At 44.4% G+C, this 23,982-nt stretch overlaps 11 protein-coding genes across 11 annotated transcripts; 5 read left to right on the top strand and 6 right to left on the bottom strand.

The window, feature by feature from the left end:
• Positions 1–1,855: 1,855 nt before the first annotated feature.
• On the top strand, positions 1,856–3,266 carry BJX67DRAFT_342250 (P-loop containing nucleoside triphosphate hydrolase protein). Its single transcript, XM_071028007.1, has 2 exons — positions 1,856–2,112; positions 2,160–3,266. The coding sequence occupies exons 1-2, from the start codon at positions 1,887–1,889 to the stop codon at positions 3,221–3,223; spliced, it is 1,290 nt and encodes a 429-aa protein (XP_070890424.1). The 5' UTR covers positions 1,856–1,886; the 3' UTR covers positions 3,224–3,266.
• Positions 3,267–5,912: 2,646 nt separating this feature from the next.
• Positions 5,913–7,136, top strand: BJX67DRAFT_342247 (uncharacterized protein). Its single transcript, XM_071028006.1, has 3 exons — positions 5,913–6,446; positions 6,515–6,567; positions 6,646–7,136. The coding sequence occupies exons 1-3, from the start codon at positions 6,242–6,244 to the stop codon at positions 6,928–6,930; spliced, it is 543 nt and encodes a 180-aa protein (XP_070890423.1). The 5' UTR covers positions 5,913–6,241; the 3' UTR covers positions 6,931–7,136.
• BJX67DRAFT_342246 (uncharacterized protein) lies at positions 7,109–7,656 on the bottom strand. Its single transcript, XM_071028005.1, has one exon. The coding sequence runs from the start codon at positions 7,545–7,547 to the stop codon at positions 7,281–7,283; it is 267 nt and encodes an 88-aa protein (XP_070890422.1). The 5' UTR covers positions 7,548–7,656; the 3' UTR covers positions 7,109–7,280.
• On the bottom strand, positions 7,585–8,573 carry BJX67DRAFT_342244 (uncharacterized protein). Its single transcript, XM_071028004.1, has 3 exons — positions 8,153–8,573; positions 8,009–8,092; positions 7,585–7,940 (listed from the first exon to the last, which is right to left on the bottom strand). The coding sequence occupies exons 1-3, from the start codon at positions 8,454–8,456 to the stop codon at positions 7,762–7,764; spliced, it is 567 nt and encodes a 188-aa protein (XP_070890421.1). The 5' UTR covers positions 8,457–8,573; the 3' UTR covers positions 7,585–7,761.
• On the bottom strand, positions 8,574–9,810 carry BJX67DRAFT_342243 (alpha/beta fold hydrolase). Its single transcript, XM_071028003.1, has one exon. It carries the CDS (start codon positions 9,582–9,584, stop codon positions 8,715–8,717), a length of 870 nt encoding a protein of 289 aa, XP_070890420.1. The 5' UTR covers positions 9,585–9,810; the 3' UTR covers positions 8,574–8,714.
• A 5,845-nt stretch (positions 9,811–15,655) lies between these two features.
• BJX67DRAFT_377211 (uncharacterized protein) lies at positions 15,656–16,036 on the top strand (the record flags this gene model as incomplete). The annotated part of the gene is made up of 1 exon (XM_071032050.1): positions 15,656–16,036. The coding sequence occupies one exon, from the start codon at positions 15,656–15,658 to the stop codon at positions 16,034–16,036; it is 381 nt and encodes a 126-aa protein (XP_070890419.1).
• Positions 16,037–16,076: 40 nt separating this feature from the next.
• BJX67DRAFT_161214 (uncharacterized protein) lies at positions 16,077–16,486 on the bottom strand. Its single transcript, XM_071024952.1, has one exon. It carries the CDS (start codon positions 16,349–16,351, stop codon positions 16,118–16,120), a length of 234 nt encoding a protein of 77 aa, XP_070890418.1. The 5' UTR covers positions 16,352–16,486; the 3' UTR covers positions 16,077–16,117.
• Positions 16,487–17,166: 680 nt separating this feature from the next.
• BJX67DRAFT_342239 (uncharacterized protein) lies at positions 17,167–18,403 on the top strand. The gene is made up of 2 exons (XM_071028002.1): positions 17,167–17,669; positions 17,720–18,403. The coding sequence occupies exons 1-2, from the start codon at positions 17,461–17,463 to the stop codon at positions 17,946–17,948; spliced, it is 438 nt and encodes a 145-aa protein (XP_070890417.1). The 5' UTR covers positions 17,167–17,460; the 3' UTR covers positions 17,949–18,403.
• BJX67DRAFT_377209 (nucleic acid/nucleotide deaminase domain-containing protein) lies at positions 18,216–19,747 on the bottom strand (the record flags this gene model as incomplete). Its single annotated transcript, XM_071032049.1, has 2 exons — positions 18,216–19,180; positions 19,234–19,747. 2 exons carry the CDS (start codon positions 19,745–19,747, stop codon positions 18,216–18,218), a joined length of 1,479 nt encoding a protein of 492 aa, XP_070890416.1.
• Positions 19,748–20,204: 457 nt separating this feature from the next.
• Positions 20,205–21,992, top strand: BJX67DRAFT_389062 (uncharacterized protein; the record flags this gene model as incomplete). The annotated part of the gene is made up of 4 exons (XM_071034448.1): positions 20,205–20,705; positions 20,757–21,125; positions 21,182–21,325; positions 21,387–21,992. The coding sequence occupies 4 exons, from the start codon at positions 20,205–20,207 to the stop codon at positions 21,864–21,866; spliced, it is 1,494 nt and encodes a 497-aa protein (XP_070890415.1). The 3' UTR covers positions 21,867–21,992.
• Positions 21,993–22,021: 29 nt separating this feature from the next.
• On the bottom strand, positions 22,022–23,963 carry BJX67DRAFT_342237 (glycoside hydrolase superfamily). Its single transcript, XM_071028001.1, has 2 exons — positions 23,039–23,963; positions 22,022–22,972 (listed from the first exon to the last, which is right to left on the bottom strand). Exons 1-2 carry the CDS (start codon positions 23,353–23,355, stop codon positions 22,162–22,164), a joined length of 1,128 nt encoding a protein of 375 aa, XP_070890414.1. The 5' UTR covers positions 23,356–23,963; the 3' UTR covers positions 22,022–22,161.
• Positions 23,964–23,982: the final 19 nt, after the last annotated feature.

Genomic DNA, 23,982 nt, shown 5'->3' with positions numbered 1-23,982 from the left:
TTTATATAGATGCCTGTTAATATTAATAGACGTGAGCGGTATTAATGTTGATTTCATTTTATAGTTTACTTCTGTTTTATGGATTGCGTGCATGAGTATGTGCGCATTGGATATACTCAGAACTTCGACTCTTCCCAGACAGTCTAGAATGTCCGCCTCGATATCTAGCGGCTCCACTTCCTATCCTCTTTCGAGGGCATCGCGTTCCGTAGCTAATACGCCCGCCGTGTGCTGGAATACCCTCGGACCGGCTCGGCTGTCCAGCCAGATCAGGAGATGATCGTGCATGTACGCTCAATATCTGGCTCGTGTGTCATCTTGCAGTGACATGTGCGATGAGCTGCATTGGGGATGTAAATGTGGTCGTTGATGGTGTGGCGAAGGTCAGTTATTAGTAAAAGAGGTGCGAATGCAAGTGTTTTTCAACATTTGCTGCTGGGATTCTGGGTAATATTGACGTCCCAGCAGGGTTCGCCGCGCAGATACCGGCCTGACAGCCGGTTCTATTAAGAAGCATTAATGTTCTCTATGTTTGTTTCTAAGTGACTTGTTTTATTTATCTTATAATATAATCCTAAGTGATTGAATGAGCCATGCCGCCAACATGGTCGAAAAGCATAAACAGCGCCATTCACCCGCGATGATATATACAAAATATACCTAGAATATTCATCAGGCTGAGATATACTTTTCTGAGAACTGAGGTCTATGTCTTTACAAAAGTCGAGACGATAGATCTGATTTGATTGTGTGGAATTTGGTCCTTACTGCCAGGTAAGTTCTTCTGATAAAGAGTCGACACTCTCGCCATCTCAGCGTCCATCGCCCACGATCGTCCGAGGATCGACAACTCCAAAGTCACTTCACCACATGCCTTTGCCCTGCATCCTTATCAACAGTGCATCCCCGCGTTTATTCTGTATTGGAAAGTTATCTTCCCCAAGAAAAATCAACGCAGAGGTTTTAGCATGGAATTGCTAATAGATTTTGGGGCATACTAGAATACCAGGCTAAATAAGTTAGTGGAAGCAAGTTCTAATAATAATATTAACTTTTTGAGTAAAATATCTTCCTTTTTATTAGTTCTAGCTTTTTACATTGCTATTAAGACTAGCTAGACTATAGCTATTATATATCTTCTTAATTAAGGAGCTATAGTAACTAAAGGATTAGTCTTATTAATAATAGAATTAAGTCCTATTGTTATGAACCCCTCCAGGTCATAAGCAGACAAGGCTGAAACGCAAGGCAGAGCTCAGCAGCGTACGCACAGCCAGTGCGTACCCATGGCCTGTGCACACTCACATCTGGGAAGACACCATGAGACTATCCAAGGACATACACAAGAGGGCTATACACCATGCGAAGGGGTACGCTGGAAAAGTGTATACACCATAGCCACGACTCCTGGAGAAACCATGGGTAACCACACGCGACCCTTGGCTATACGCACCAACAATGTACACGCACTCACGGTGCGTACACAACCACCACGGTTCCGGGGAAAACCATGACCTGGCGTGCAGCAACGACGAACGCACGCACAAGACGAGACCCGAAGAAAAGAGAATTATTATGGGGTAGAATTGAGATTGAGATGTGTAGAACAGTGACGTGGTTATATATGGGATCTACAGTTATCACTTGACATAAATTCGTATTTCCTCTCTATTCTCCACCTCATAGAGAACAGTTACTAAGCAGAAACACAGCAAACCCGCCGGTTTTCTGATTGCACAATGCTCTGAATGTCGGTTCAGGGCTTAGAGAGGAAAGAAAGTGGCTGAGAAATGCGTAAGGTCAGGTGATTATGAATACGAGACTCAAGGCAGAAGAACACATCATCGTCTTTCATGTCTTCCGATGTATCCTCGACCGCATGGAACATGGTCAACAAATTTCGAGGCTACGTAAATTGGGCCTTCCGGGCCTTCAAGCCTCTTGAGCACAAGATCATCCTAGCGGGAGACACAGAATCAGGGAAGAGCACCTTGTTATACCAGTGGAAAGAGAACAAATTCACCCAGCAACATCCTCGGATAATGACGGGTTTCGAAGTCGAGACATTCGACTATCCACCTAAATGTTTCTGGTCTGTCTGGAATGTCACTCGTATGTCCGAATCCGCGGGTTCTCAGCAGGTTCGCTAACAATCCCAGTCGGCTCGGACATCGCCAAGCCGCTGCTGAAGCACTTCATCCACAATACGGAGGCAGTTTTGTACGTTCATAATTGCGACCCGCGGTTGGACGGCTGTGATGATCGCACTCCGAATCTTCATTTGTGGGTCGGGCTTATGCTCGAAAATGGATGCAGATTCCTCTATATTGTTCCAAATAAGCAGGACTTGTTGACCCCTGAAAAGGCCGGGGACCTTGCCCAGTACCTGGCCAAGATATATGGAGAGGAGCTAGCGAGGTATCAGAATCAGATATCTTGGAGAATCCTATATCATAGAATTAGCGCAAAAACTGGAGAGGGTGTCTGGGAAATATTGGACCAGCTTTATTATGAGCTGCCATCGGACACAGGGTCTGATCAGGAGCATAGTCGCCAGGGGGTTCAAACAGAAGCCATCTCCAATCCAAATCCCTTGCCTATGAAGAAAGCAAAAACAGGTGATAGCCAGTCAATCCTCGATGAAGAGTCCGATCGTCTCCTTCAATTCGCGTTTCTTGTGATGCAGCACAAACAAATATCAGCCTCAGTATCCGAAGACAGCGATATCATACCACAAGCACTTTCCATTCTTCAATCAACCACCATCCGCCAGCGGGCGATGGATATCGATATCCCGCCATACTCCAAAACACGAGCATGCTTCTGGATCCACATTGTTCGTGCCTGTCTAGAGTCATTATGCCACTCGAACCCTGACGGGATCTGTCCTAGAGACTTGGATTTTGCTGATTTTAAAGCTCTTTTCGCTCTTTCGCGTACCCTTTGGATGAAATACTACTCTCAGAACGCGTGGTATAGCATTCCTGCTCGAATGGAATTCGCAGCCCCTGACCAAAATCCGTTACCCGATGTTATCGAAATCCCCAGCGCTCAGCAGAAGTTGCTCGGGAAGAAGTCGAAGAAGGATACGGTAGGGGAACAGTCTTTGGAGGATATCTTGGTGCCTGTATTGACGGGACGTAAAGGGGTTGACACCGATTTGCCCTGCTGTGCTGGCGATCCGGCGTGTGATGCTAGGATTCTTTCCGTAGAGAAGCAGTAACTAAGAGAGTCAATTGAATGCAGCAGGGCATTTAATACATCCATAATATACTTGCTACTCTGGAAGATGTGCTGCTTTCGATACAATATACTTTCTGCGTCTGTCCTTAGGCATTGTTACAGGGTCAGGAAAGCAAGACATGCATAACCCTATCTTTATATTTGTCCAGTACAGATCACTACAGGATATGGAGAATAAACAAGTTCGGCAGGTTGAATTCCATTAAACACTTGTCAATTGCTAAGAGTCCGACATCCACTGCACAAATGATAATCCTGGGAAGTCTGTCTACCATTTTTTGTCTTGGTTGGCTCCAAGCACAGAAGCCGCCAATACGGAATGCCCAGTCTTGCCGGACCATCCGCGGATCCAAAAAACCGTAGCCGGTAACTTGTTGCGGGATTGGTCTGGCTTAAGAAACGGACTGGACATAAAATGGGTCATAGGAAGTTGAGCCCGCTGACCAGGCAGGGTCAACAGGTAGAGTAGTCGCACCCACAATAGTCACATGCACAGTCCAATAGGGGTCTTCGGCGGTCATAATCTCCACCAGGAGCGTGGCGAGTACTATCAATATTCCCAGAAGAATTAGGCTGGTCAACAGGTTGATCAAGTCCCCTAACCGCCTTGCTGTCTTGCCAGGGTCTTCGTTTGGCATATTGAGCGGTCTTGATAGGAGTGGATTTGTCTGTAAAACCAACTAGCATTAGCAAATGCGACTGCTGCAGGAGACTTTCAATTAGATACTTACTATGCCGGCACCACGTGCACAGGACGCTTCACTTGTCCAGGAAGATAGCCACGACACTCTGAAGATTTGCACTGAGGAGAAGATGGAGAAAGAAGGGACTTGAGTCGGCCAGGGGTTAGTAACTTGTTTAAAGGTGCAATCCATTTGTCTTGCCAAGCGTATCAGGCGCCGTCCCACACGCTCATGCATCTCAGCTGAGAGAACCAACAGCCCATGATTGGCAACGGGGTGTGCTAAAATATGACGACCTGCAGATTGAAATTGAAATACTTTTGCGTGCCCTTGATCAGAAACCTCCAACAAGCTTGCTTGCTTGGACCTTCATCTAGCTTGATCTGGGACCTTGGCAACCTTCGATGTGTCTGTCCTTTTTCTGGAGAACGCGTCTCTCCACCGTACTGACAAAAGCTCTGCTCAGATGCCGGTGTCAAAATATTAGATCGACACTCTATTCGCGTTCTCTAAAGCTGATCAAAGAGTTCATTACGGAGCTGAAAGCATCTGAAGACGCGGTTGCAGAGATGGCCTGCCAAGGTTACTAGTGGAGGAAGAAAGAGGGAACTCTGCAGACGCACCGGCCTCCCCTCGAGGCACACCCCCTTAACCTAATCTACAGGAAGGTTGGTGTTTAAACTTTCCGGCAGCAACACCCTCCGTTGGACCAAGCAAGGCGCTAAACCTACTTAGGAAGTATATTATCATGTCGGGTCCACCAGTCCATGTACATCGTTAGGTTCATGCACACGGGCAAAGCAAGCTGTATAAAAAAAGGGTCTATTCAAGATAAGATGCAAAATAGTATTCCAGGGATAATAGAATAATTTGTTTTAAGAAGCTAGTCATATAAATATTAAGTAGATCCTTATTAACCTTGGAAGCTAGCCTTTTTATAATAGCAGGCCATGTTACTTTAGGTAATTGCAATAGATACTGCGACCAGGGTTTTTAGCGCGGGTGTTGCCAAGCAAGGTATAGCAAGCTGCTCGAATACCTGAGATATTGGAATTCCATCAAACTTCCGAATTAGGTTTAGAGAGTGTGCCTCGAGTGGAGGCCGGTGTATCTGCAGCGTCGCACAAGAAAGATTTCGAATGGAGCCTTGATGTTCTCATGGCCATTCCGAAGAGCTGTGAAATAGATCTGGGATATGGTTGGCTGCCAAGGCTAGGAATAAAATTTTACAGTAGGAAACTTCAAGGTGGTTCTGCTTCCACTGACTCGGACGCATTTCTTCGCTACAAACCATGACCAGGGACGCTGACACCCCCGGGCCAAAATCTTTTTTTTTTTTTTTTCGCGGACTCGCAAGTGGAGTTTGTGGCTTGGAAGAAGGCGAGGCTCCATGTCCAGCTCATTCTTTGCGAATCCAATCATCGTGCATGCGATGGACGGGTCAAGGAGTCGCAGCGAAGGAACAGCCTCGCGCAGGGGCTGCATTCTGGGCGGGCTCTGTCACCCCTCACGAGGCGTCAAGAACACCGTAGTGACCCATTTCGAACTCCATATTAAGCATGGGGTGGCCTTTCTGCATTCAGCCATTCGGATTTATCACTGTAATTGTTTGAAAGTGGTTTTTTCTCTCTTCTCTCTTGTGGGCAATATCTTGCAACTGTTGCGGCAATTAGGTGAACGAAATAAACAGAGTAGTTTCCCCCGGATGCGATGTTTATTCGGTGGGGTGGTGGAGATTCTCCAGGACCCAAAAGCGGGGGATGTTCAGACTGAGGCTCTGCATGGAGCGGCAGATCTTTGCTCCATGAGGTGGACGAGATTATTTTTGTTTGCCCACACTCCTTGGCGATTGTATTGTTGCTCCAATGACAACTTAGCACAGCGGAATTGCCCGATGATCGTCGTTGAAGTGGCACCACTGATCTGGGGAGAAACTTGACGAAGGCGCTGTGCGCCTCTGATGCAACCTTGTCCCCTCTGAGTCTTCGTATCCGTTCCACCCTTCGACCGCACATGTAGCCACTTGAGCGGAGCGATTGGACCAGGGTAGGCGCGGCAGAGGCCTGAGCGTCAGGGACCCGAGCGTCAGACACTTCATCTTCCGGAGACAAGCCCGTGTCGGCCGGCGAGGGCCCTTCCAATCGACCGTGCGTCTTGCTGCCACCGGAAACTTTGTTGATGAGGCTGAAACCCAGCCCTCACACAATGACACGATAAAATCGAGCGCTCCCCTGGGACTGTTTCCGGTGACCGAATTTTATTCATCCCTTCACATCCATTTCTGGTAGACACCTGCGATTCCACTCGTTTCCGAAATGCACGCCTCTGTTCTCTTCCTCGGTGCCATGCTGGGCAGCCACGCCGTGGCTTCTCACTTGGTGATGCCTCTCAAGCGCCAGACCGGCAATGCTTTCGACCCAACTGAGGATGAAGGCTGCGATCCGAGTTGGCCCAGGTGCGGCAACACCGATTTCTGCTATAATACGGCAGAGGACTATACCTGCTGCCCGGCCCAGGAGCGTGAGTATTTCACGGCAGCTTCTAGAACTTGCAGCAAATGAGTCGACACTGACAAAGTTGGTGCGTAGATGTTTGTCCTCCGGGTACCTTCTGCATGCAGCCTCCTTATTGCTGTTTTGATGTATGTAATCTGATCAAAAGTTTCTGTTCCTCATACCTGTCCTTACAAAGGACGAGTATGTTGACCCCGGTTGACTAGGAATATGATCCCGAAACCTGCGCGGAGGAATTTGGAATCCCCCTCGAGCCAACCTCCACGCCCACCCGCTCGACTCCGCTGATCCCCACTTACACCAGCAGCCCGACCTCGACGCCCACTACGACCAGCTCTTCCGTTGTTCCTCCCACCGAGACAGAGACTGAGACAGAGACTGAGATGCCCGAGATGCCCGAATTCACTGATGCTGCAAGTGCCAAGGTTGCAGGAGGCGCTGTTGCCCTTTTGGGCTGGGTTGGTATCTTCTTCGGAAACATTCTCATTTAATCTGTGTCCATGTTTTATAAGGTGCTGAGGAGAAAGCCAGGACGGACAATACTTTGCTGTTAATGGAAAGTGATTGTAGTATTGCTTGGCTCAACTAGACATGTTTGTCCTGTTTATCTTAGCCATGGGGAGGCAATTAATGGACACGTATGCGAATCATTGTGAAGAGAGAGGTCGAGTGCAATGCAGAGGAGATTTTTCCAGAACTATAGGTCTTATGCCACGTAGAGGCTCTTTTGTTTGTATCCACCCCATTCTTTTGATAATGCGCATTATGGTCCAGGACCTCATACTGATCTAATTGCAGAATATCTATATGTGTCGTGATACTGATGCCCCTAGGGTAACCCTCATAGCCGCTGTTGGAGATGCCGTACTATCATCAGTTCGAATGATATGCAACAAGTAACGGGATACAACCCGAAAGCTTTCAACAGAGCACTAAAATTTATGGTTTCACACCGGAATCTCCATCCTTGCATTCCTACACTACACAGCCGCATCATTTGAGTATTGATTCCACAATATCTAGTGTTGTGAACTGTATAATCTGCGCAACTGTGACAGGTATGATTTGGGTGAAGCAATGTACCACAATCATATCGCCCATTCAGCATGTTATTTGGTAGAGGTAGATGCTAAAAACGCTATTACTTGTCAATGACAATAATCTTTGTTATTGATATGCTATCCGCATGAGAAATACTTTCGACAATAGAGAAGGAATGTTGAACTTTGGTGACCACTACACTAATAACGTCTTGCCCGATCGAGTCGATCACCCAATAGCACATCTTCTCTTGTGACCGTTGTATATGGTTGTAGTACAGACTATGCAGCATGAACAGCCTGATGCACCACCAGGATAATCCCGACAACCACGGAAAAGAATCCAAAAAGGAGAGAGGTTAAACCTTCCACGTCTCGGTGTGGATGATAGAAGAAGTAGAGCAGCCCGGAAATCCCAAAGCAGAGCCACCAGGATGGATGCGCAGCCCAGGTGATTCGATCTATAACGGTTCAGACTGAAGACTTGACGGCCTAGGCTCCGAATATCGGATTGCGTGGATTAGATTACCTTGTGCAGACTGCAATCCCAGCTCTGGACTGAAGAGCAGGAATAAGACGGATGCTAAAGCGGGTGCAGAGATTCGGACGGCCCCTCGACAAATCAGTTACATCAGAATTTAAAACATAAAAAAAAAAAAAAGGGAAAACATACAAGCACTAAGAATTACCGATGTTTTCCGGTCTTGCGCCTTGAATAGATCCTCCCTCATCCCATTATAAATACACCACCCGGCATTATCGCCAAAGATCCGCTGGATTGTATTCTGCGGGGCAGACGCCAGCTGCGAGAAGGCGCCAATCTCCCACTTACCGGCGTATTTCTCAGCGGCGTCGGGGGCGACGTGGTGCTTCGTGATCAGCAGTTGCGTGATGTAGGCGCGGACTTGGTCGGCGGGCGCATTGGGGGCCGGGAGAGTTCCGCGGATTTTCTCTGGGAGCGAGATTGAGCGTTGCATTGTATCAGTGCTGAGAGATGAGGTATTTGAAGGAGATCGAGGGCTCGCTGGCTTTTAACTCAACTCAACTTGGAGGCTGTGCTGGGCGTAGTGAGTGGGCCCGTGGGCCTGGGGGCGAAGAGGGATACCTCTTGGGGATTTGCTTATTTCCAGTGACGTAGGCCCGGCAGATATTCAGATTGATTAATTACACACTTAGAAGTGCTAACTACCTGGGACTTGACTACTCTTGTGAAAGTATACGCCGGTGGACTAGCCTTATGTTGAAGGATCACTCTTCTGTCCCGCCCAAAACTCCAATAGTCTCTGCACAACAGCAGAAGGCTGCTCCTCAGGAAGAAAATGCCCGCAATCCTCAATCGCGCCCCCCGAAACGTTTGTCGAAAAGCTCCGCGCCAGCTGAACCATCCCCGAACCCACAGCAGCAGCGCCTCCCAACGCCAGAACAGGAATCCCGAGAGGCGTCTTCGCAAACTCCAGATTCTGCTTCGCGCTCATCTCATACGCCCGGTAATACTCGAACCCACGAGTCATGGCCCCGGGCCTTGAATAGGCTTCGACATACTGCTCGAAATGATCCTGCGGAAACTCCGCCGGACGAACTGTCTTCAGATTAAAGAACCAGGTGAGGAGCTCCCGCTCTCGACCGCCAGTCAGAATCTCAGGTAACTCCGGCAGCGCGTTGAATGAGAACTGCCAAAGACGCAGGTTGGCCTGGGAAGACAACGGGTACTGAAGCGGGGGCAGGAACCCGGGCACCCCCGCGTCCAGGATACTGAGCGACTTGATTCTCGATTGGAATTGAGCGGCCCAGGGATAAGCAATCCACGCGCCTATGTCGTGGCCGACGAGATGGTAGGGTTTGTCTTTCACGACTTCGTGGATCGCTTCGGCCATGAGTTTGCTCACGTTTGCGGTGTCGTAGCCATTTGTTGGCGGAAGGGAATCACCTATGCCAGGGGGGTCGAGGGCGAAAAACTGGTAATGGGCTGAAAGGGGCTCGAAGATCTTGCTGAAGGCTTCTGCGGTTTGGGGCCAGCCGGGGACGAGAATCAGGGGCGGGCCTTGGCCGCCGACTATGGCTCGGATTCCGTGGAGGAGACGGGTGGTTTGCCATTTTGGCGTCATGATGGGGGTCCTGAGTGATTGCCGATGGTGAAGTGCGATTACTGAAGGTTAGTCTCATGGCAGGCAGGGATTTATGTTGCCTTAATGAGTCAAACTATAGTATGCTCTACGATAACGGATAGACGGAGTAGATTTGAAATCAACCTATATGTGACTCATGCCACCATGCAACTTGAGCTTGACCAACTGACGATCATGGAAGAGACGATAATTTTAATGCTGATCAAGTATTAGCCTGGTCCAAGTCGGATTTTCTTTCATTTCCTTTTACCTGGTGTTCCTGCAAAGTCTGGAGTGAATGTTTACAGGCTACTGGAAGATAGGTATGGGCATTATTACAGACTGGACGTCGACGGCCCGATGTCGAACCGGGCGGGTTGAGCCGCTGGAACGGGCGGCAACTCAGCAAACTGCAATTCTACCATGGAAATCGTGTTGGAGGCCTCGGCAGAACGCAGGTCAGCCCACCACCCCCCCGAGACCTCGGACCACCGGCGCCGATTTTCCGACGATCATGTGACCTCATCCTACCACTCGTCGGCTCAGCTTCGTTCATTACCTTACTAGTTGAGACATAACACCTTACCCTACCACCTTCTTAACCATAGCTCGCGTCCAGGCTAATATTAGTTTTCTCCTCGAGAACTAGTTGATTAGTGCTAATATCTATATTAGGATGCCTACCAGTGTTACCTCTAGATCTTAAAACCTGATCTTAAACTCCCTGATGCAATTATTAATATAAGTAGAAAATATATGGCAGAACTAGTTCCCACGTGGCTATAGTAAGAATTTCTTGCTGTCAAGAACTAGTTCTAGAGATAAAACTAGTTCTTGTTACTAACTAGTTTAGGCTAATAACTATATCAATCTCTATATTAGTAAAGTATATTACTAATTTGCTAATTGCAAAATTAATATAAGCTATAAACTAGTTCTACTATCTTTATATTATTCATGCTAACTAGTTTAGACCAAGTATATAAACCTAAATAATCTCAAGAAGTACTTTATCACAAAATATAGGGTACTATTTACTAGAAATACTAGAGGGTAACCTAAAAAAGCTAATAAGAATAAGGTAATTAGTAAGAACTAGTTCTTTTATAAACTAGTTACTATCTCTAACTAGTTTAGGATAGTATACTAAACTAATTACTATATATAATAAGTATAAAACTGCAAGGCCAAAGATTTGCCTAGTTATTCTGCTAAAGCATAATAAGACTATAAGAACTAGTTCTTGGAAGAACTAGTTATTATTACTAACTAGTTTAGGTTAATATAAGTATGATATAGGCACTTGCAAAAAAGCATAGTATTTAGGTACTATATAACTACTATAAAGTAGACAAAAAGTTAAAGGATAAGTTAAACTAGTTCTAGAATATTACAAAAAAAATTACAAGAAAATCTATAAGGTTTTTAACAATTTTAATAAGGTAGAATTAGATAAGGAAGATAAGGAGGAGACTATATAAATAGGCAATTTTTTATAGATGCAACTAGTTGCAGGGTTTTTTAAACTAGTTTTAGTAAAGGTCTTTTAAGATTTCTTTAATAGCTAAGCTCTATAAAACTAGTTTAAATAAATATGATTATTCCATGGTAATCTCTAATATATATAGTCAAAAATATATATAACTAGTAAAGATAGTCTGCCAAGAATTTTTACCCAAACTAGTTCTATATAGAACTAGTTTAGGCAAGAAGTAATATACTATATTAATAATTGCCTAATTCTAGCTAATTCTAACTCTAACTCTAATTTCTATTTTTTAATCTTAGCCTTTCTTATCTCTGCTTTAATTATTTAAAGATTAATTTAGCAGGACTCAGTATAACTAGACTAATTTTGAGTATAAAGATTAAAAGTAGTAATCTAATAAAGACTTAGAGATCTAGAATAAATTAGTATAAAACTAGTTAAAAAGATAAATTTTTATTTACTAGCAAGATAAACTAGTTGACTATAAACTAGTTAACTATCTAAACTAGTTAGAAAATAAACTAGTTTTAAAAAGAAATTACTTATTATCTTAATATTAATCAAAAGAGTAGAAGGCCTTTAAATCTTTCTTAAAAAGTTAATCTTTTTCTTAAATTTAAGTACTCTTGAATAAAGCCTAAAAAACTAGCTTTAAAAAGAATAGAATTATTATTAATATTTCTATCTTCTTATCTTGTTCTTCTTCTCTTTTATTAATCTTAAACTAGTTAGTTAGAAAATTAGTTTAGATATAACTAGTTTATACATACCTTTATAAGCCATATAATTATAGTACTAAGTATCTATATTATTACTTCTCTAGAAATAATAGATTTTATATATTTATCATGCAGCAAGTTAATTAACATCTTACTAATTAATTATTATGGACCTATAATATATTAGAGAACTAGTTCTAATTAAAACTAGTTTAATATACCTAAGAGTTGCTCTAAATAGCAAATTATAAACACCTATCTAGTAAGATTTATAATAGCTTTACTCTACTGCATTTATATAATTTCTAACTTTATTAAAAAACTTAGAATTTATTAATAAACAACTTTGATTTAAGCTAGTAGCAATAACAAGATATTACTTATATTTAGCCTATCTTATAATTTCAAGCGATTTATTAGCTAAAACTAGTTAGTTAATAAACTAGTTAGGGGAAAAAACTAGTTAACTTACCCTGGAGTAATTTAGTAAGATAATTATATTTATCTTATAATTAACAAGATAAAAGACTAGTTATTCTTGATTAAATAAAATTAAAAGGACTATCCAGTTCTAAAGCCCCAGAGGGAACTAGCTTAGAGATAGTTCTTATAAAATAGATATAGCAGAAAAAAATAATATTTTATAGTTGCTATATCTATAGGCAACCTTCAGGATCTATTTCCTGAAGATAGTGACTGAGCCCTAGAACTAGTTAATAATATAACTAGTTTAGATAGGAACTAGTTCTTACCAGAAAGTTGCTTTTTATTTATATTAATAATAATTACTTTATACCTATATTAATATAAATAATAAAACTGGACTAGTATACCAGAGGTCTTATAAATTAACTAAAAAACATGTTAAAATAGTAATTAATAGCTTGCTATAGTTTCTTGATTTATAAATACATAAAAGAGTATAAAAACTAGTTAGGTATTAGTATCTAGCCTATAATAAACTAGTTTAGGCTTACTCTTTCTATGCTCTAGTAAGAATATTATAAATATTACTTTATTAAAATCTCCTTTAACTCTTTTAAAAGATATATTAATCTCAAAGGAATCAAGAGATTTTAAGAAGGTGATTTACTCCTTAAATCTATAGATAATTATTGTATAAGTATTATTAGTATAAGTCACATGAATATAATTCTAGAACTAGTTAGTTAGGAACTAGTTAAAAGCTTGAACTAGTTTTACTTACTTAATAGTTTGGGTTGTACTTATGCTTATAAAGTACTCTATTAAAACTCTAACCTTTTAGATATAAAAAAGCTTGTTTTTTAGTAATAATAGTAGAGAATCTATCTTGATTTATAAAACTCTAATAAATCTATAATAAAGTCCAGCTATTATACTTAAGGCAAAACTCTTTCAAGATAGGGCTTTATAGGAATAAACCTAAACTAGTTAGTATATAAACTAGTTAGTATATAAACTAGTTTAAAGATAAACTAGTTTAATAACTTACTTAATATAAGGTTGGGATTTTGTATTCTTCTAATTAAATAAAGAATCTCATCTATTATCTACTATAGTGGCTTGTTAGGTAGTAGTAGAGGATATAAATAAACTCTAGTAGAGAAAAATATTGCATATAGATATTTAAGAATATTAGTTAGAACTAGTACTATAAATATTATATTATAGTGTTTTCTCTCCATTTTTCCATGGCCCTGGATATAAGGAATACCTAAAACTAGTTTAGTAAAGAACTAGTTATTAAACTAATAACTAGTTAAGAACTTACTATAATAAGGCCACCAACTATTTAGTTGTTTAATAACTCCATAAGGTTCATGAATATGATTATGTTCACCTATTTTAAATAGCTTTTTCAAAAGATCTAAATTAAGCTGGAATACTTTATTTAAAAGATTCATATAAAAGTGCTTTTAATAGGTTAAAAATAAAGTATTTAAGCATGCAATAAAATAATGCTATATACCTGTAATATTCTAAACTAGTTAGTATATAAAACTAGTTCTAGTAGAACTAGTTATTTATAGAATAGTAATATTTTACAAGAACTAGTTTGTATAATATAGTTAATTCTTGACATGCTCTTCCTAAAGTAAAATACTTTATTATATTATAATAAAGACTAGTAATTATATTAAAACTATCAAAATAATATATAGTTATTAAGAGACTTACCTTGTAGTCTTGTAAAGAAATAAACTAATTATTCTCTAGGTAATCTACTACTAAATATTAGAAATTTAAGAGAAAACTAGTTCTAATGCATATGCATGTTCTATTCTTAATAATTTAGGATAGATATATTCACACATCTTAACTCCTGAACATTATAAATAATATTTTTTAACACGCAAATATAAAAAGAAATAGTATATTTAACATGGAGTTCCAATAGTAGAGTAAGAATATTAAATCTAGTAATAATATTAGAACTAGTTTAACAAGAACTAGTTAAAACTTATTATAAAAGGATTGTATATAGTAATCTCAGGGTTTAAGATATTTAATTATATAACATATGTAAAGCCCTGTAAATATGATTAAGGATATTTAGGTAGGTAATTAATATATTTAATTTACTATATAAAAATTAGAACTAGAAAAGAAGATATTAGAGCTATAGGTTGTATATTCTAGAACTAGTTAATATATAAAACTAGTTTCTTATAAACTAGTTTATAAGGTTTACCTCAAAAAGATTTGAATTATTAGCTAGATTATATTCATATAGAATTTGGTTATCTAAATTATTTGATATTATTGATATACTATTATTGGATTTAGATAAATTATTAAAAGATATGCTAGGAATAAGATTATTAATAATAGATCTATCATTCTCAAGATACTAAAATAATTCGTGTAAGGCCATTATAAACTAGTTTTCAAAATAAAGATAATAAGAAAGAACTAGTTTCTAAGAAGTATGAAAGGTAATATTTAGAATATTTATGGAAAGTAAAAGTTTATCTTATCCAACTGGTAGGATAAGCTATTTTAAAATAGTTAGCATGTAATTCGGAAAATCAGCACCAGTGGTCCAAGGTCTCAGGGGGGTGGTGGGCTGACCTGTAGTCACGAGGCCTCGGTTAGGCGACTAGACGAGGTCATGTGACCACACAACCTCCCTAGTAGGTCGCCACTCAGTCGCTTGAGAGAATCAAGCGACATTTCGTTCTGGCCGACAAATCGTCCCTTCCCCAGAGACCTGCAGATTCCGCAATTGACACATCTTCGGTCTCAACAAGAAGTCTTCTGGAACAAATTGCTGGGATCTTCTCACAGCTGAGATAAAGGACTTCTCTTGTGACAAGATTGCGCTCCATATGTCCTGGCATTTTTATTTTGTTGGGTAGCCTCGGAAGAAAGCATGGCAATAAACAGGGGGATGTCTTGGCTGAGGCTTGGATCAGGCCAGTTATCTTATCCTCTGTCTTTCTTGGGTGTTGGCAAAGCCCTAGAGCCAATCATTCCCTCTCTTTCCATCCTGCCAAGAATCACGAGCGAGGAGGCCTGTGCCACCGTGAAGGTGAGAATTGGCATGGATTCTAATCCTGGAGCTGGCCTCAAGAATGCGTGTACTGAAAGCGATTGGCCATCTCGATAAATTATTATGCGTGCTGTATCTTGTCTCTTCTAAAAGAAACCATATTTGGAGAGATGTTGCGCTCTATATCAAGGGCCCGAGTAAGAGAGGAATAGATTGTTGGAATCAAGTCTCCCTTTCTCTCTCTCCTTCACTCCCCATAAATAAGCCCGACAACTTTTCCCTTCTTCCCTTTTTTTACTTTCTCTTTCTCCTTTTCTTTTCCTTCCAAAGTCACAAACCCCATATCTCCTCCCCATCATACAATATCTCGATACTTTTTGCATTCAAGATGAAGCTTTCTCACACTGCCATTCTCCTCTTCACAATCTTCCAATCCAGCCTCGCCCTTCCCGAAAAACGGGCAGACGACCCAGCCACAATTGCCGCAATCAAGGTCATGGCGCACCGAATGGTCAAAAGCGGTGAATCGTATAACTGCTTGGCTGCAATTATTGACCGCCAGAGCAGGTGGGACTATGAGGCTGGAAACCCCACCACTGGCTCCTATGGCCTGTTCCAAGCATATCCACCCGACAGAATGGCCTCCGCTGGTGGGGACTGGAAGACCAACCCCGAGACCCAGCTGGAATGGGGCCTCGATTATATTCGCAGCCGCTATCGGACCGCCTGCGCCGCCTGGAAGACCTTGAAGGAGACCGGGACGTGGTAACTCGGAGGGTCTTTGTGTTTGTCATTGGAAGTTGGTAGTACCTGGTATTTATCTTGCTGATGGGTCTTAATATCTTTCTAGCTAACCCCCAAAGGGTACATGGTCATGGCAAACCATTAGGCCTTGGGCCATTACAAGGGAATCTTTGGGGGGCCAGATGAATTCAAGCCCGAAAGATGGCTGCAAAATCAGAATCTCCTTGAAATCTCTTTTGGCTTTGGCTGTCGAGTTTGTCCTGGTCAGCACATAGCCCAAAAATCCTTGTTTATTGTTATGTTTTGTCTTCTCTGGCCACATGATATCTGTACTGTACATGAAAATGGAAGACTAATCAAGTTACCTTACTATGTAACTAACATTTCCCTTTACAAACACTGTCAAAACTTGTGTCCATCTGCATTTAGTTATATGTAATTAGGGCAAGCATGACACTTGACTAACTCTTCCTCCTCCCTATCCAACCAAAACATGACTGAATCACTGGCTGCACCAGCCGACCCGCCTCCTCCACCGCATCGAAAGGCTGAAGCAGCCGAACAAGTGTAAAGCTCGCTTCCGCGAGTGCATATTGCTCTGTGGCATGTCGGCAACACCGCTCTTAACCAAGGGAGGGCCGTATAATATGATGTAATGTACTCCCAAGACAAATGCGCGGCCCCGGTACTCCCATCCCTGCCTGCCATTCTCCTTCCAACGCTCCGGACGGAACTCATCTGCGTCGTCGCCGTAGATTTCCTTTCGGCAGTGCATGGCGAAGACACTGTATATGTTTAACTAGATGCTCATTTGTGGACAGTGTTCCGCATATTCTAGTTTTTAGATGCAAGGGACATTGCTCCAGTAAAGTCTAGATCATGATACACCGCGACGCGTGTGGTCTCGGAGTCATCTGCTCCCATTTTCTACCCTCAAAGAATGATTGATGCAAGGCCAAGAACCCTTTGCTCTGTGAATCTTGGAGCTGACAGTGCCACAGTAGCGGTGAGCATAGCGAGACTTGGGATTGACTGGCATTCCCAATGTTATCATCGGAATTTTTTTTTTAAGATTAATGGCCCATCGAGAGCCCCCCACCTCCAACTTATATATGTCAACGCTCCCCCGATGCCCGACAGATGATTTTGAAGCTACCCATGGAGCCACAGTTCTTTGCAAACAGTGAATCTGGGGACTGGATGTCGCTGGGAATCACTACCAACCTACCTCTTGACTCTACAGCTTCCTTGCAGTCAAATTTTATGGCCCGGCATAGAGGGTCCGAGATGGCACTCTTTGGCATGTCTGAAGCCTTCGAAAATCAGCAGCAATTTGATTTACTCGATGATCCTCTCATGGCGCAATCCACGGACGTTGATCAATTCATCCATGAAAATATTTTCGGGACACAACAGGCTCTGTAGAGCAGCGGACCGAATGACATTTCGATGGACTGGAGCGAATTTTCGAATCCTAGAGATCTCGACTTTTCTGCTGGTCTCCAGATCAACGCTGAGCAGCGCGAATCGCCGTGGAAATTTGAAGAAGCAGAAATGCCTTCAACGGCTATGATGGAGGTTTCAGGAGATGGGCTGTATCACTGTCCGCAGACAAGCTGCAGCAGTCGAAAAGGTTTCCGGAACAGGTCTCTTCTCAGGTGAGAGTTTCCTTGTCAATCCTCGAGAGGCCTACAACTGATTCAACCAGGAAACATTTGCTCTGGCACAAAAAGCCGGTCAAGTGCAATATCTGCCAGCACGTCTCTGGCACGCAACGGGACATGCGTCGGCATGCTGAACGGGCACATAAGACCTGGGCTGAGCAGCATTGGAATGTGGAGCGGATACGTTGCGAGATGTGTAGTGATTCATTCACGCGCAAGGATAGTTTGCAGCGGCATTATAGGAGGAAACACCCGAAACGGCTCGCGAAATAGAGAATACTAGCAGTTGGGTCCTCCCTTACTGAGGTCTTGGAAGTCTTCCGTCTCCTTTTCGAGCACTTTTCATGTGCTGCGCCTTCGGAATTCCTTGATTGTACTACCATAGGCATCAGCTTCCCTGTTCGGAGTTTGCTCAGGTGGCAGTCTTATGCAAAGTGCTGCAAGGAGTCATCGGCTTGGACTGAATTAATCCAGATTCAATTTGATCAGCAAGGCAAAGTTAGAAAATTTCTGTCTACACAAAGTGTATATCAAGTTCACCTAATATGCTAAATTAGAGATTGGTACGCCGCCATCGTCCGAATCAATTGCACTGTCTTGTTCCTGGTCAATTTCTGCGGCAGAGACACTCATTGTGGTAGTGTAATTGTCCAACTCGTTCGGTACCTCAAAGGAAAGCTCAGGGGGCATCCCTGTAATAGATGTTCTGGAGTCTGGGTGCCAGTGACTCGATCGACCGCGTTGCAAGACTTGCAGGATAATCTGAGCTCGAAGATCCTGACACATGCTACTCAGTAACCGTTTCTGCAGCTGGGTCTCCGTATCCTCTTTTCTGAATGCCGTCAATAGTGGGGGACTCCAGGTTGACCAGAGCTTCCGGTGCGAAGAAGGTACAACCATACGGGCCGGGTGGTACTTGAAGTATAATTCACAACACAAGCAAGCCGGCTTGCTGCAAGCGATATATCGATCATTATCTGCAAAAGCAAGACCCAACTTATAAAAGTGCTCCAGTACTTGAACTTCGGCATGGACTCGACGTGGTCGGTCATTGTACTCGGATATAAAATCGTCAAGAACGGCACAAGTCTTGTTGATGTAAAAAATGCCGTCCTCGATTACCCCCTTTTCTGGGTCATCGTGCTTGAACATGCGGTTCAGGATCCCCGGGAGGGTTGTATGCGAATCGCGAACTGGAGCCGGCACAGCAGTGACTGGATCAATACCATGTATGGTACATGTCTGGATTAAATGTCCCAAGTGAGCAGAGGCTTCAAAAAGTTGTGTCGGTGCCCGTATATGACGGGCAAGTCTTCCGATATAATGTCGCACCAAGTCAAAGGATGTAGGTTGTTCTGAATAGCCGCGTCTTTCCCTCTCATAGGAACTCTGCATCCCCAGCTCTTGGATAATTGGCAAATGCCGGTGTTCGTACGCGAAGTAGCAAAGCAAGATGTTGGTGCTAGAGCTTCTGGCGTGTTCCAGCCACCTGCATAGTTCCTCAGCTGTGACTCTATTAGCCTTTGGCTCCCGACATTGGTCAAGGAGTATGCCATACCTGCTTCTGACCGTGGCTTGATGAGACTCGCAATGCACTTTTCCGCTTCCCTTTGTAGAAATTTTCTTTCCTTGGCAATACGTCGGCTAGCAAAATCCACACAGTCCTGAACGAGATTTCGCTCTATAGCTTGTGGATCCAGACTTGCAGATGATCCTGCACGGCGCAAGGTGTTCAGGACTTTGTTGAGAAAATCGACCAACTCCTCAGCCCCCTTGTTTGAAGCAACCCAGAATCGATAACAATCTGGAAGCTCTTCCAGTGCGATAGCAGTGGTCGTTTCACCCCCTTTCTCGAAGTCGCACACGTAAGCAAGATTCTTCAGAAAAGTTCTTTTTCTCTCCTGATCAGCATCACGACTGGGTAGTTCATTGCTGTGGCCACCTCTAGTCTCTCCAAGTGCTTTCAAAAGAAACAATGGCTCGTAGAATCGGGCGAGAAGCCTGTGGTAGGGGTTGAGCCTCGGGGGGCCAACTCGAATTGGCGCCAGGTCCAATGGCCTTTTGTCGTCCATTTTTCTCTAAACAATCAAGATTCCACCGTCTGCGACCACGACGGAGAAAGAGAATATTCATGTGTCGAGGCGTGGCGGGACCATGCGATATTTATGCCAATGTCCGCTGAAATAGATATGGACATCACTAAAGCGGGTTTTCAACTTGTGGATAACGCTGCTGCAGTCACATGCATGTGAAATCATATATGTCTGAGTATGAATGGAAGGCCACCGAGAAGGCCACCGTAGAAGGCCACCGTAGAAGGCCACCGCGAAGACCACTGAGAAGGCCACCGAGGAAGCACCACAGAAGGCCACCGGAGGATGGGTCAAGGTGGTCTATAAATTCGTCTGAAGAGAAGAGCAAAGCGATTCCCTCTTCATGCAACGTCGAAAATGCCCAAGTCACTGTGCAGAATGTCCCAAGGTGATTCAGCCCTTACTACATCCTTTTGCCGAACCTTGTCACAACTTCATGCTGACCGGACACGTAGATTCAAACTTAGCATACCAGCTAAGTCTTTTGAAACTGGACAGCGTAAAGGATGAAACAGAAGCTGTCTCTCTGGCTCCTGTATTTACAGGGTCGATTCTCACCCAATCTCGGCATAAACCATCCCAGTACGGCTTGTTGGCAGGCGTCAAAGAAGTCAACACTTCTGCTCAGCAGGACTCGAAAGAGCAGACTATCGACAAGGATCCCCGACTCTTCTTCAATGTTACTTCACCGTCGAGTATATTTATTTGCGGGTCCCAGGGCTCCGGAAAGAGCCATACTCTTTCCTGTATACTGGAGGGGTGCTTGATTCCTTCGAGAGCGGGAGAATTGTATAGACCCTTGACGGCGGTGGTATTTCACTACGATACATTCGTCGGTGACAATGGTGGTTCACCTTGCGAGGCTGCCTTCCTTGCGACAGGTGGTAGGATAGATGTTAGGGTACTCTGTGCGCCGACGAATCTTCGAACGATACAGGTGTGAGATACCACAGCATCCGGAAGATTTTCTCTTCTAATATCTCTGCAGAAAACTTATCAAAGGTTCAATATCCGCGTCGAGCCGTTGCAAATCGATCAAGAAGACCTTAACACAAAGCGTATGCTAGATCTTATGGCAGCAGGTCAGGGAAATGGCACCGCCCCTCTGTATATCCATACAGTCCAACGAATCTTACGGGAAATGCGCATTCTGCAGCAAAGTTCAGGATCGAAATTCGACTATTGGGGCTTCAAGCAGAGAATACTTGGTTCTAATCTGGCCGCAGGCCAGCTAGAGCCTCTACAGCAACGACTGACTCTGCTTGAGAGCTTCATGTCAAGCCACCAAGTGACTACCGCCAATCACACAAATGAGAGACAGCCGGTTCGTCACACAGGTCCTAGCTGGGCTCCAAAGGTGAGATATGCAATTTAAATATTAGAGCCACTACGCACTACTAATCACCAAGGTAGCCTTCCCAGTTGACGATTGTGGATCTTTCCTGTCCTTGCATCCCTCCCGATACAGCGTGTGCTCTCTTCAACTTTTGTTTTGAAGTCTTCATGGAGCAAGACACCGAAGTGGGCAGGGTAGTAGCTCTAGACGAGGCTCATAAGGTTTGTGGCATCTATATATTGTTTGCCCTCTCACTTCCGCTAATAGCCTTGACATTTGTAGTACATGAAAGATTCAGTTGAAGCTCGAAGCTTCACAGATACGCTTCTTTCTACCGTCAGGCTTCAACGTCATCTTGGCGCCCGTGTTTTAATTTCTACCCAGGAGCCAACGATTTCAAGCGACCTCCTAAGCCTGTGTTCAGTTACGATTGTCCACAGGTTTACATCGCCTGCATGGTTTCGTGTGCTACGAGGCCATGTGGCCGCCGCTACATTTGGGTCACAGCACGGTGAAGGCGCTCTACCGAACAACGATGAGACTTCGGAGCAGCCGTATGTCCCCCGAAAGCTGTCGTTATTTCATCAGATCGTGCATCTTCGCGTGGGTGAGGCATTGCTTTTCTCTCCTAGTGCTGTTTTGTACACGGCAACGGAGACCCTTCAATCCCCGTCTGTGAATAGACTGGGTGGCGGGTATATGACGATCAAGGTCAGAGATAGGCTGACTGAAGATGGGGGGAAGAGCGTTTTATCTTGCTGATGGGTCTTAATATCTTTCTAGCTAATCCCCAAAGGGTCCATAGTCATGGCTATGGCAAACTATTAGGCCTTTGGCCATTACGAAGAAATCATTGAAGAATCTGATGAGTCCAGACCCGAAAGATGGTTGCAAAATCAGAATCTCCCCGAAATCTCTTTTGGCTTGCCTTCCTGTTATCATGACAGGAGCCCGTCACAAATCGAGAAGGAACTCCGTCTGCATTTTAGTTATATGTAACTAGGGCAAACATGACAGTAACCTATCCGACCAAATACCTGCAAGGCAGCCTCCATGCCTAGAATTCGATCTCAAACGCCCAGGCAGTGTATACATCGGTTTGAGCTATAGGAAAGGAGAGACTGTCGTCGGTGTAATTGTACTCCAAGACGCCGAGATCAGTGGGTGCGTCAAGACGAGCGTAGGGATCGCTCGTGCCCGGAAACTTGTACGCGTGGACCTCAAGCGCGCCAGAGCTGGGCAGGCCAAGCTCCGAGAGACCCTCCAAATGGACATTCCAGCTTCCCGTAACAGCTCTTGCGCCTGCCAGGATGCGGATCATGCCATCATCATCGACAGTTACATAGACATCGCCATTGGTATCTTCGGTGGTCTCCGTGCGCACACGGTCACCGGTCATGGTCGATGCATAGTACTTGTACACCTGATACTCGGCGTTGGCCCAATATCCCGTCCCCGTGGCATTGTAGCTGTCCGTGCCGGCGCCGGGCTTCCCGAGAAGCTGACCCATGAAGTCGTGAAGTGCGTAGGCTGAGGCCCAATTCGCGCGACATCCAAAGATATTCGCGCGCTCGAGCTGCGCGATCCACCAGGCGCTCCCGGCGGCAGTCTGCTCCTCCGGGCTGCCGTACTCGTTGATATTGACGAGACCCTCGCCGCGGGTAGCGCCGTACTTGGCCAGGAGGTTGTCGTAGTTGCGTAGCATTTGGTCTGACGTCTCCGTCTTTCTAAGGCTGTGCCAATGGTGCTGGTCCGGGAGGCTCTGGTTGGAAACGACATAAGATGCCCAGGCATCCCACCAGGTATCAGTCGGATATGGAGCGTAAGAAGCAGATGGGCCGCTCAAAGGGATGTCAGGGAATTCGGATCTGTAGGTATTGATCAGCCTATCCGTCTACATAGTTCCCGATATTCCTGACTGAAGTCCTTCTCACCTGAACTTCTCCGACGCTCGCCCCCACATCTGCAGATACTGGTCCTGCGGTCGGTTCCAAAAGTTTGCGCCATCCGGTTCGTTCCAAATATCGATCACGACGCCCTCAATCATATCTGCCTGCTTCATATTCTGCACCAGAGCGGAGAAAAACTCATCGTAGAAAGCCCAGTCGCCGTTATCCCCCGGAAAAGGTGCATCTGCAGGTTGAAGCGAGTCCGCGCCCCAGAGGTCGTGGACCAAGAGAATGAACTGGCCTCCATGCTGACGGGCCGTCCGGTAGTTACTTAGAGCCGACTCCCAGCGAAACTGTAGCATGGGAAGGCAAAGAAAAAAACAAACATCCGTCAGGACTGCAATGAAAATGATTCAACACCAACTCGCACGATCATGCTGGCCATACCTTGAACTCCTCAGGCCCTCCAATCCAGCCCTGAGCCTCGGGTGTTTGCGCGCCCCCGGCCCTGGTGTACTGAAAGTCGATTTCATCATAGAACTGGTCCGGGATCTGGTTGGGAGTGTCTGGGATGCCGTAGATGAAACCCGACGCATAGTGCTGTGAGGGGCCCTGGCGCTCGCCAAGATACACATGGGCAGTGCCAGATAATGCCCTGCTTTCGAGATAACCAGGAGCAATCGAGAGCGCAAAGCCTCGAGCAATAAGAGAAGATAATGACAACGTCGATAGTAGGTGCATGGTTGCGAAGAGAAGCCAAGGTTCAGGTTAGGACTCGCTGGTTAGATTGGTTCAACCAAAAGCGCAGCAACGGGGGCTCTTTATATATATGCTCTCTGAGAGCATAGAAAAGATGAACTCATTCTCCTGCAGCACTCAATCCTGCACAGGCGCTGAGTAGTTTGTCGATCGCAGACAAAACCTGGAGCTATGCTGGTGCAAGGAACCGGAACTCCGCGACCTGTTTCCGGTGGCGATGCTTGTCCAAG

The sequence above is a fragment of the Aspergillus lucknowensis genome (assembly GCF_044049455.1).
Source record: "Aspergillus lucknowensis strain CBS 449.75 chromosome Unknown BJX67scaffold_3, whole genome shotgun sequence".
NCBI lineage: Eukaryota > Fungi > Ascomycota > Eurotiomycetes > Eurotiales > Aspergillaceae > Aspergillus > Aspergillus lucknowensis.
Note: the sequence above shows the minus strand (reverse complement) of the source record. Positions and strands in the feature narration are given on the sequence as shown.